General features: G+C 38.8%; 1 protein-coding gene across 7 annotated transcripts in view; it reads left to right on the top strand.

The window, feature by feature from the left end:
- Positions 1–12696, top strand: part of TEX2 (testis expressed 2) — a 61981-nt gene that overhangs the window by 20175 nt on the left and 29110 nt on the right. Inside the window, exon 1 of one of the 7 annotated variants that reach the window (XM_021267332.4) lies at positions 772–829. The exons of the other annotated variants lie outside the window; for them this stretch is intronic. Within the exon in view, the coding sequence (XP_021123007.1) occupies positions 787–829 (43 nt within the window). The 5' untranslated portion in view covers positions 772–786. Of the gene's footprint in view, positions 1–771; positions 830–12696 lie in introns of those variants that run through there. 7 annotated transcript variants of the gene reach the window in all.

Genomic DNA, 12696 nt, shown 5'->3' with positions numbered 1-12696 from the left:
TACGTATGCACTCACTGAATTATTAACGTTGTATGTAATTTAGAGCTTGTATAGCTGATTGACTCTATTTAACGAAGAACATGTGGTAGATTTATTAAGCATGTGTATATCTATATATACATAAAAAAAACCCACAACGTTGCCATGTGTCTGAAATTAGAATCTCCTGCATAATACTATAATTGAAGAAGGCAGGATATGGCTAAAAGACAGTTATTTCCCATTGCCCTTTTGAATCCATCTGGTGGTTTTTGCTGTTCTTTTATCTCCCAGCAAATCAAGACCTTAACGTTGATGACCTAAAATTAATTTCCTTGAAGCTACATTAATGACACTTCCCTTTCTATGAGCACGCATGCACAAAATGTAACCCACATACAGGGGTGTGAATTAGTTCTTACGTATTTTATTAAGCGGTTGAGACTATAGATGTTATTTCTGGCTGGGATATTAGAAACTTTTACAGTGCTGAAGGCATTTGCAGCTTTTGCTAGACAAACATATCGATGTTAGTAACTGTTTATGAAATAGCAAATATCATGGGCTGATACAGAGATGATTTTAGTCCTTTTTTACATGGAAGTAACTGCAAGGAAGAGTGAAAGTAGAGAGCCTCCATGAGTACTAGTTGAATTTAGAGTGGAGCTGGGGTTCTTCTTAGCTATTTATTTATTTATTAAAAAAAAAAAGCTACTTCCTTCATATTGCAGTATTATTTCAGCAGGCAACCATGGAATCAGGCACTGACCTGCTACCCTTTCCATTTTCAGCCTATGGATTTGTCAAATGGGATTCCTGGACACAACTACCTCAATTAACATTTCCAAAAGTAAGATCTGCCTGTATGATTTACAGCCCCATATGTAGTCAGTCAGAAACTAGTATGTGCATCTCAGGTGTAAAGAGACCTGGGGAAACGATTTCACTTCCAGATGTTGTCCTGTTAACCTAGTCTACCTGAGGTCTACTTTCCACTAAGATAAGGACCTATGTCTATGTCTGCATGCTGTATGAGTGAATTATGCCAGATAGGAACAAATAATTGCTTTCTGAGCTGAAAGAAAATGAGTAATGGCTGTCTGTGTTGCTTCCTGCATTATTGATCATTGGAAGCTACTTTTCACCAAAGGCAGTGAGAACATTTTCCAAGGAGTGCTGAAAACTTTTTAAGAAAATATTAACGAATCTGAGCCTTTTAGAAAACTTTGATTTGTACTCTAAGTTCATGTCCAGATTCATGCTGTGGTAGACTTATGCTGACGGAAGAAAGAGGAAAACTCTGTTCCTGTTCTTCCCAATCATATTTTGTTTACTTCTTTTGAGACTCTTCACATGACAAATCATCCTTCTAAGGGTGTTACCAGTACCCACATTTTTGACAGAGAAAAATAGAGTAGGAAGGATCCTCTTATGCTTTTGTTGTGCAGGGGTGTGAACAAAAGGGCTTTGAGGTATGCGAAGATGTCGGTTTGTCATCACAGCGTACTCATTTTTTTCCTTATGACAAATACAGTGTATTTATATCTGCTTTTCTATAATATGATCCTGTTAATTCAGATTACTTGCAGAATTGCTTTTCATGTATCATCTGCCATAGTTTCTTTGCAATTAAGATGAAAAAAATTGTGGGAGGTGCACATCATTTTCTGACTCAGTTGATTTCAATAAGAATCAAGCCTGTAAAACAGCTGTTAAGGTCAGGCAATCTGTAATTGACCTATAATATGTTGAAATTAAAATGTATCACAGTTTTTTGGCAATACAAATTACCCAAATCACGATTTTGGAAGGGAAAAAAAAAAGAGCTTAATACATTAAGCTGAGCCATTAACTATTGCACTGTTATGTGTCTAATATAAGAAATGGAAGAGAATGCAAATCAAGCTGGTGACTTTGATTTTTAATGTCCTGTTTTTGGCAGTGATCTCTTTCATGTTCTAGAGAACAAAGTCCAGGGAAGATTCATGCCAACTTCTGTCGATTCAATAGGTGACATCTTGAAACATCTAAAGTTATAAATACTATGTGAAAAATAGGAAAATGCATATTTAAATGGGAACACAAATATGAATGCTTCTGAATACTTCTTTTGCCTTAAATACTTTTGCCAAAGTTGACAAGTATTTGAGTGTACTGTAATTGAATGGCTAGGAATTGTATGGATGTTTCAGTCCTGTGCACCTGAGGGTTTTTTGTCTGTTGTAGTCCAGTATTTTTAATCATAAAATGTTTAAACCACTCTTTAATGCAAAATTAATATTTGAGAGACTCTACTGAAATATATCTAGCAGTTGCATGGCCCTAGAAGGTTTTTGTCAAGCTGAAACAAGGCCCCTTATGTCTTGATAGTTCAGCTGGGAAAGTTTGGGTTGTCTGTCCTAATGCTTTTAACGGAGCTTTGCTTTATATCTTTGCTTGTCAGGGTTTGACTGTATTTCTGTGTTGGGTGGATTGTTTTTATTATTTGCCTTCCACACAGGCAGAAAATCAGCTTATTAGGGCTATCTGGATTCTGTTTCAATTTTTTCATAGTCTTGGGAAAATTTTCACATCTTGGATGTTTTCCTACCCTCACCACTCTGTACTGTGTCCTCCAGCTGGAAAGCTGCAGTGCTACTGAACTTTTGCATTTTAGTTTCTAGGTACTTGGATTGAACATAAGTCTGAATGAAATGAAATGAATGTTTCCTGAAGCAGAGAGAGATGCCTGATACTTGCCAATTATGCACAAAGTTTGACATTTTGTTTTCCTGATACTCTTGAGAAGAGGCTTCTTCAGGGTTGACTTTGCATTTTATTAACCTTCTACAGATCTTTCTATGAATTAGAAGTTAAAAGAATTTAAAGCATAGAAGCTGTTGTTGGTAGCTTATGATTTCTGCACACTTCTTGTTAGAAAGAGATGAAGTGATTCTTCAGCTGTTTCAACTCAGTCTGGTTCTTAGTCTTTGCTGTTGCCCTGTTAGTGTTAAGTTAGTGATTCTATGTGGGCTTACTTGTTCAAAGCACTATGTGAGTGCTAATCTTCACCCTCTTTATAATACTAAAACTCGACATGTTTACCTGCTCTGGTCCTTCAAAGAAGCCTGGAAATTAGTCTATAAACCATTTCCTTCCAAAATGAGGTCACAAAGAACTTTTTTTTTTGGTCATGTGGTGCTGATTTACATTTCTTGCCTTTGCAGGTTCCAGGTAGCACGAATAGATGCTAATACCCATCTTCATTAATTTTTCATTAAATTCAGTGGGAGGCGAGGCTACTCAATGGGTGGCATAGTAGAGTTATTTGCAAGACTAACTCTCTTAACAGCAATACCTGAAGTGGCAGAAACAATTCAAAAACCAGTAATCTTGCAGAAATCTGGGTTTAGTCTGACTAAATTTTGGGATTAGTTACTTCTGAATTACCTTTAGCCCACCACTTCTCAAACTCTCAATTGCAATTCTCAAAAGACTTGATGGTAAGATGCAAATTGCTGTTTAGTGACCCTTTCCTGAGCTTTTCTGTCTTTTGGACCTTCCAGTGATTACACTTTCAAACTTCTGAGAAATTCTGTACTGTTCTATCTGGAATTATTTTTTTTTGTTGTTTTGCATTTATCAAAGATGCTTTTAGTTTTCCTTAGGAAGATGAGGCGGAAGTGAGCTTGTGTAACCAACTCTATCAATTATTCTCTATTTTAATGGCTGTAGCTTGCTATTTATTTTTGGGTTAGTTAATTTTCTTATGTTGAGTATCTTTGTAGTTGTGTGTGAATACTTGTTTATTTGTAGAAGATTTCTAAGATAGATGAAGCTTTCCTTCTTCCCATAGAAAATGTAAGCTTTCTGAAAGAAGCCTTAGTTATTTTCTTTTTTTTTTTTTTTTTTTTTTTTTGCCAATTGCCTGGGGATTTGCCCTTTAGAAGTTGAAAAAATACCACCAAAGCTGGAGGATGAGAGAGATCAGAACCAGATAATCCTCAGATAATGACTACATTGTGCTTGGGGCATGCTGAGGTCCTAGGCATGTGAAGGCGTCTACATTTCTGTAGGGAGGTTTGTATTTCTTGAGCTTCTCACAGGCTGTAGAGCTGTTACAAAGGCAGCAGGAATGATATGGCTGTGCTGGAAGACCTGGACACAATATGCTGCTTCTGTCCGAAGGTACATCATAAAAAAAAATAAAAAATTACAGGTATAAAAACACATTCACAGATGCATGGCAGTGAAGGACTGCAAAAAGTCCTGCTGACCTTTGTATGCATGAAGTTGTGAGAACTTGGCAGGTAGAGGAGAGGACTCGCTGAGTGCGCCCTAACTGCAAAGGTGCTGCAGCTGTTGGGCTTGGTTTGCTCCGTGAGAAGTTGAGTAGAAAGATTCTTCTCCTCCCCCCCTTTGTTTTTTTCCTGTCTTCCTTTACCATTGTGACCTTTTGGAATATACTTAGACAATAAAATACATATGTAGGGTATTGCTGGTCTGTTGTGGTTCTGTAGCTCTTTATTTTGTTTTTAACTTTTTTTTTTTTTTTTAGCTGTTACTTGCAGCTGAGAGCCATGTTCCTTGTCCAAACCGAAATACGTTCTAGCACTAAATGCGTTAGTGCTATTTAGTTGAACCTGAGAACCTCTTGTCTCTAATTTTGAAAGCATCTCTGAGTAATAAAGAAAAATGACCGTGTACTACATTCTTATGATAACAAAGCCCTAAAGCACTGGTTCTGCTGTTAGTCCTCTGCAAAACATGAAGTCAGAATAAAGCTTGTAGATCTGAAATGTATGGTTTTATGAATCATTAAAAATTCAGTGCAAAAAATAATGTCTTTAGATAGCTATGGGGTACAGTTTGCCAATCTGTAAATTCCATTCCTTTTTTCAATGATCTTTCATAACTACATCTTATATGAAGACCCAGACTTCAAGTTATTAATTGGCATTGCTCATCTGTGTCTAGCTTAATGTGGACAGATATTTATTTTTAATGTGGTCCTTTCTGCTGTTCTCTTACGAAGGCATGTGATGACTCTCTTAATTTTGCAGTTGCTGTGAACATTGACTGAAAGCCTGTGGGGTGTTTTTATGTTCTCCTCCCCTCCAACCACCCTAATCTTCAATGGAATGATTAAAGCTTGAATTAGTTTTTCTGTTACCTGGCTCTTGGATGTCCTGATCGAGTGGAGTGGTGTCACTTAGTGTAGAATTGTGTGTTAATGCATCTGTCTTGTCTAGATGTATCTTATGTTTGTGCTTACTTGTATTTTGCCATTTTCAGGGCTTTTGTGGGGAGGAGGGAAACAATAAAGAAGTTCAAGAACATAACACCTCACAAAAGTCCTTTTAGGAGAAGCATCCTAACAAGACACGAGGTTTAGTTTGATATAATGTGGGTATACAACATAATGAAGTGTATGTAAATGTAACGAGGTTCCTGAACACTCACTTGATACCTGCATGAAATTGTACTTATTAATGCGCATTTGAATTGCTGGGAAAAATGAGTCTAACACAATTCTGATAAGTCACTTTTAATTTAGGATTTAGGGCAGCTTGTCTTTCTTTGTTTTGGAAACATGCTTTTCTATAAGTCACTTAGTCAAAATTTCCCCTGAAGTTTTTTTTATAGTGACCTTTAATTTAATCAGTGATGTAGACAACATTTTCAACTGTGGACTAATCCAAAGAGGTTTTAGATAATCTTTCATCAGATTAATGAGGAGTTGATTCTTTTTTTTTCTCTCCACAGAGACAAGGAGAGACTTACAATGCTGCATTGCATAGTATTGTACCTCACTGTTTGCCTTCTCAATCAGATGTAATTTTTTGAGGGGTGTAGATCTCTTTTTGATTTTTTTTCTTTAATAATGAACAAATTTTCTGTAAAGATGCAGACATCCTACAGCGCCAGGTAATTCTGATTTGTTCTCTCCTCCCTTTTAGAAGAGAACAGATGCAGCAGTTGTTTGTTTATTGCTCAGAATTGTTGAGGGACTGGTGGATTATTTTGGCTTGGCAGGGTGACCCTGAAGAGGCTGCTTCAGCCAGGTAGTATAAGAGAAGAGAAAAGAGTTGAAACAACTGCTCTCCTAAGTGGAAAAATCTGGCTTTGGAAAAAGCTGTGCCAGAAGCTGACCCCTCTCTCTTGGTGCATGTTCTGTTTCTAATATGTTTATTTCTAAATCCATTGCTGCAGGAGTTTTCAGATCAAAGTCTCTAAATCTTTACTTTTCTGGGGTGCTTCTCTTCTCACTCATGACCAAATTAGTTTTTTGGGGGGTTAATTTTGATCCCAGCAACTAGTTACCTGGAAAAATAAGTATTTGAATATCCTTTTTTAAGATAGCTATATGTGATATTACTATTGACTAAATCTCCAAAACCTGTGTTGGAAGGGGGATTTGGTTGTGTGATTTATTTTTTTTATTATTTTATTATTTTTTTTCTGTTGAGGGAATGAGCTAGTATAAGTTGCCTGTGAACTGTTATCGTGAATTGACTCTGGTATAATGAACAAAGATCTTTTGGATGGAAAAGATGCTTTGTGTTGCTTGCAATTATGAATGTTTGAGAAACAAGAATGAAGTAGTTCATAGCAGAAGAGGACATGAATGGAGAAAGTATAATGTGCTAGATTTTTTTATTTGTTCTTTGTGCGAACTAGGAGTAAGCCTTCAGTGAAAATATGCTTCCTGGCAATTTGCATCTACACAAAGAGCAGAGAAAGTGGTTTTGAAAGTATGAGGAATCTGTTAAAAATAAAATCATAGTTTGCTCGCTGACTGTATGGTAACAGCAACTTCCAGATCCTACAGCCGTTCTTTTCCAAGTGCTTGACTAACAGGTATAACACTCAGTGTACTGGAGCTTCACCAGGAGCATCGTTACTGGTGAGGAAATGTCAGTAGAGGTTGTGTTGGAATTGTGCTTGGTGGGAATGTTTTCTGAAGGTTTCAGCTCCATTGAGCATCTCTGAACTTGTGTAGGAGGGCTTTTTGTATTCTGCACAGTTTTGAAGGGAGGATAATACATATTTATCTCACTGAAGTGTTGGAGATTTGTGTGTAAAAGACTTCTTGAAGAGCTGCAGGTGAAGAACCAGATTGCGGGCTCAACGTGCGTCTGACACTACAGACGCTCCCTCTGTGCCTCTTCTGACTTCTTGGAATTTCAGAGAAGCAGTTCTGTTGCAAAATAATATTTCACCTGTAGCAATTGGAAAATGCTACCTTAAGATGATGGTAAGGCAGCAGCCTCTGCCTAGACATGTCATCGGATCGGTGGAGCTGCAGAAGTCCTCCTTGCCTCTGTGTTGACAGACCTCAGCTCCCAGCTCTGGGGACTTAAAAGCACTGTGCTAACTGCCAGAGGCATGGTTTCCCAGCTAGTTCCGGGTCTCGTGCTTTGGCAGATTTGCTGCTGCCCCTGTTCTTAATCTGGTGCTGATGGGAGTTACTTTGTTGGCTGCAGACTGTGGCTTGCCTCTGAAGCCCAGCAGAACAGACATGGTTTTGCCCACGGGTGGAAGGGATGAGGAGCCTGGGAGTCTCTGCTGTCCTGCAATTGCAATTCATTCTGTTTGTAGTAAGCTCTTCATGCTTCTGTGTTCTGTATGTTCTTGTTTTTAGAAGTATAAGTATTGCAATAAGTTGTAAATTACAGTGACTCTTCTCCACCCACTGATTTATTGCGTATTTTCTCTTTTTGGATCAACTTCTCTTTTTTTCCTACTAGGGTTCGATTTCTTTTAAATTATTTCACTTCAGTCTTCAGAAAAGACAAGTTGGTTTGTTTTTTTTTTTTTTTGGACAACCTTTAACTGCTTGCTTTTTTGTCAAAATTAAACTCTAGTGCAGCTTTATGAAGTCCTTGGTGCAAGTGATGTGTCATGGAAGGAGAATGGGAAGGAATAATAAGTAATCTTTTGTTGAAGGCAGAAAAACTAATGTGGTAGCTGACCTTTCTTAGGTCTTTGGGGAAAATGTTAAGATAGAAATAGACCCACTTGGCTAACATCTAACAGGTTTTCATTTTATCATTTTTGAAGCATTTTAGATACGAGCACGTAGTAAGGAGCTTTTTAATATTGCTTGTCTTCAAAATTACTGGGATTTTTAAAAGACTATTTATTTGCCATTGCCATTTTTATTTGACCTTTCTATCTTAGATTTCGGTAAACAACCCCTCTTGTACCTCTGGTAGATTTATAGTTCTTGTTATAAGTGAAAGGTCCTAAGCAAGATTTCAGGTATTCCTGAACATAGCTAAACAATGATTATTTAACTTGGATTTTTCTAATCGTCAATGCATTTGCACAGAAATGTAATCCTTCTTTTACGAGGCTCAGGAAGAACTCCTCGTAGAGGTATTTTACCTGTTTTAACTAATCTGTTTGACTTCTGCTAGAGGTACATGCTATGGAAGATGTGTATGTATACAGTAGTGTATAGAGGGTGGCACTGCCTGTGTGAAGTATTTGCTGTGATCCTAGTGTTGGCTCCTGTAGAACACATTGGCCTGTATTCTAACGTTACTTGATTGATATCAAATTCCTCATTTCTGTGCTTCTTGCAAGTTTGTCTTTCCCTATCTGTAACTCCAGATTTTCCGTATAAAGATTTTACAATTATTTTGTTCCTCTGTTTTTTTTTCCTTTTATATCTCAAATCCAGGTGCACAAACTTTTTTCTTGCTCCTGTTGGATGGTGAGCTTTAAAGTGCTACCATCAGGCTGGGTAACCAGATCCCTGACACACCAATTTCACAGGACGATCGGGTGATGGTAATTACCAATGGTTTTTGTGTAGTTCATTTAAAATTAATGACTAGTGTATGTTAATGTATTCCATGGTTAATACCTATTACTCCTTTAACTCATTGAGATTCCAGAGGAATTTCATTTGTGATAATAAGAAACTTGAACGGGGATAGGAAAGGGTATTGAAATTTGTGTTTTTTTTTTTTTTTTTTTTTTTGTGTCCTGTTTTGTCTCTTATGGTATAAATGTGTTCAATGAGATGAAATTTATGTGGCAGATAAAGTCCCATGAGCTGCGATCTCCACTTCAGTGAGATCATTCTGGACTAAATACACTGGAATTGGCTTCTGAGGCTACTTCTGTGGCAAAGTAGTGGTGTAAGATTATTGGAGGTGTAAGCTTCTGATTTAAAATGTTGCCTAAATCAATACTGTAACAGATAGGCTCATTAATACATGCGGCTTTGTTTTGAAGGACGTGAAATGAAGACTTCTAGCTCTTAATAGAAGAAATTTTGTCAGGCGGTGAGTTTTGTTATTTATTTTAAGTGAGTTTAAAGAATAGCAACAATCCTCCCATATCAGTGTTTGAAGGAAGATACTGGCTAAGTCTCTATTAAATCATCTGGAATTTGTAATTTCTGAGAGCAAATAGGTATCTTGGTTCAAATTGGCTTGTGCAGGTAGGTATTCTTGAACTGGGAGACATTTGGCATGCTTCTAGCCCTGTTTAGGACCCGTGGCTTAATGCATTGGAGTCGTCCTGTCCTATATTAATGTAACATCTTCCGTAGCAATTCTGTCACAAGTAGCTGTTGCAAAGATGGTCTCAAACAAATTCACTGCTCCTTGCTACCCAAATGAAGAGTAGATTTAGTGTATGATTTCCCTATGTACAAATTGAAGCTTGGAAATGACTGCTGCGTAACCCAAAAGAAAAAAAAGATCTAAGTCAGTCCTAAAGAAGAGCCACATTTTTCCTCAGCCTAGGAGATGGTAATTTCCCAAGAGGTTTGCCTCTTGAAAGAGTGGTGGCACAGGATTGTGGGTGAAAGCAGAAGCGTGACCAGTTGGAAGCATTTTTCCCTTTGAACTGTGGTGGCAATCTGCATGAAGTCAAATTAGTGGCTTCCTGGGTAGCATTTAGGGCTTGTTCTTCTGATGCAACTAATAGATAAAGGGAAAAGTATTAAAATGTTTTTAATGACCTGTAAGGCTTTTTACTCAGCAGGAAATAAATTCCTGTTTTGTATAAAGCACTTTTTTTTCTGATCTGTGTTTAGCAGCCCCAAATACTCTGCCAGGTTTTGAACCTTGCTACAAGTTTTTCTGTATGTGTTCTCCTGATAGGGGATGCCCTTTCCCCCTTGGGTGGATGTTGCATTAAGTTACAACAGTGTGACTGGAATTATTGGCCTGTTGCAATATGTGTGAATTCAGTTACCCAATCTGTTCTGTTTCTCCAACTGAAGGATTACAAAAAACTTTGAATTGCTCTTCTGAATTTCCCTTAGGTAATTCCTAAATGTGACTCAGTTGAAATGTGTATGGGGTGGGTAGAATACTTGTGGTATGTGCAACTTTGACCTGAGGTAAATATGTGACGGTTATTCTAATTTGTGAGCTCTGAAAGCACATGCAAACAGAAGTAAATCCCAGTCTATTCTCAATACCTGGAAGGGGACTGGATATTGTTTGTTTTATTGTTTGTTTTTGTGTTTTTTTTTTTACCCATGGACTTCAAAGTGATAAAACCTAGTCCCTCTTGTGATGCAAAAGGTTTAAGTAGAAGGCATTTGTACCCGTGAATTGCTTAAAGTGTTGTTATTGCTAGTTGGTATGTGCATCAGAGTTTGCCTGACAAGGTGAGCAGACGTGTTGTGGTGTGCTTTGAGCACCATGGGGTTGTGAGCCATGAGAAGGAGTGAATGCCCAGGTAAACATCCTGGATGCACCCAAATTGCATCCTAGTCTGCAGACAGGAGAAAAGCAGACTTATTTTGAACATCATATTCTATTCTTTATGCATACACATATATTCCATGAATCTTCTAATTGCTGATATCCCTCTAATCAGCAGGGAAGGCCCAGTGCTTTAGTCTTCTTTTCAGTGTAATCTGCTTTGCAAGCCTTATCCTGCTTTCTGTGTGTGCTCCCTACCCCCAGTGCTGTGGTTGCAACCAAAGGAATACATCCCAGGTTGGAACCTAGCCCTGCCCACCAGTAATACAGAATCAAAAAATAAGTTCTAAAATTTCCACTGCCATAGCCAGAAGTCATGTGCTAGCAAAATTAATGCAGGATTTTTTTGAGATCTCTTCTACCTGCACTGTGGATTGAGCTTTCCTGTGGCTTGCTGGAAAAGCTGTAGCTTCTGAATGTTTCCTTTGGCAGAATGGCTTCTGCTGAACAAATTGTTCGTCTCTTTGTTAGAAAGCAGAATGGATATAAACATACATTGTAGATATGTCATGCACAATGGTAAACGTACAGGTAATTAAGGTAAGCAAGCCTTTTGGACAAGTAGTAGTACCATAAATAACTTTCTCTCCCAGGCTTCTGAAAAAGCAACATGATTTTGTGAAGCAAAAGATGGATTTCTTCAGTCCCATAATACTTCTTATGCAGTAAATAAGGGAATGATTTATGTCCCCTATCTGTGTAGGGGAAGCCAATAGACTGCTACTGCTGTGCTGCATGTGTTCTCAGTGATAGAGTCGATGGTTTCTAGGGCTCAGGTGAAGGAGGATGGGTTTTATGTTTGTCTGCTGCAGGGAAAAGGGATTGTCAGTTCTGGGGAAAGCCGAGTGCTGTTGGGCAAAAGCAGATTGCTGGAGTGCTTGGCTATTTCTATAAACACTCTCCCTACCCTGCCACCCCCCAGGATCTTGAAGACAAAAATATCTGATGCTTTTTCCTCTTCCTGTCTTTGAAAGGGAGTTGTCAAAGCTGATTCTGTTGAGCCCTTTCTGTGACATGTGCAAGACCATAAGGTGAACTGGGGGTGGGGGTGCTATGAGACAAATACAGAAATGCTCCCTCATTAGCAGGCATCCCAATTAGTCATTCCTGGTGTCGCTAAGAGCGGTGTTGCAAGGCTTTTAAAAGGTGTCGTGGCCTAAGTCGACCAAGCGCTGCCCAACACCTGGTCTCTCCCTGGGTGTTCCTGTTCGTCAGCAGGTGAATCACGGCGTGGTGGCGATGTGTTGGCAGCCGAGCGGAAAGTACATCCTCAGCTACTGCACCGCACAGCATCCCGGCTCAGTGGGGAAGGGCTCAACAGAAAATTCTCCTATTCCCAGGTAGCATGCGTGTGCTCTTGGCTCGGCTTCCTGCTGCCGGCTGTGGCAGCACTGTGGAGATAATGCCAGTGAGCAAGGACCAGGGCCTGTTGCTGTTCGGCCCATGGTGGGAGTACAGGTGGTTAATTCACAAGTGGAAGCAGCAGTAGTTAGTTGCACGGCGCTTTCATTCCACCCTGCAAAAGCATACAAAGTTCCGGCTTTTGTGGGGAAAGGACTTTTCTTATCAGCCTCCTGTCCTTACAGGTAAAAGTTCATGTTTTGAATTGTTTGAAGCCTGAGGATCTAAGGTGTATTCAGGACTGACTGATCCGTAAATAAAACTGATACTGTGCATATTTAAAATCAACAACAAAAACTAAGAAGGCAGCAGGGGAGATGGGCATAGGGTAGCTTTAAAAAGAAGGATCAATGGCAAAATACATTCCTGTATCTGTGATCTGCAAATGGTCGGTTTGGAGTTGTGCCCCTTCAGAAGGGCTGCTGGGACCGTGGGCAGGAGGCAGCACTTTTAAAGAGCTCGGGAAGGAACTGAGGGATAATCAAAAGTGGAAGCAATGAGGGTTGATTTATAAAGTACCAGCAAGATCACACAAGGTTAAAAATCACTTATTTGCCCAAATAGAAGTGGTCATTCCTGCAAACCACTCTCCTCAACTGAA

The sequence above is a fragment of the Anas platyrhynchos genome, chromosome 19 (assembly GCF_047663525.1).
Source record: "Anas platyrhynchos isolate ZD024472 breed Pekin duck chromosome 19, IASCAAS_PekinDuck_T2T, whole genome shotgun sequence".
In the NCBI taxonomy this organism is placed as follows: Eukaryota; Metazoa; Chordata; class Aves; order Anseriformes; family Anatidae; genus Anas; species Anas platyrhynchos.
Note: the sequence above shows the minus strand (reverse complement) of the source record. Positions and strands in the feature narration are given on the sequence as shown.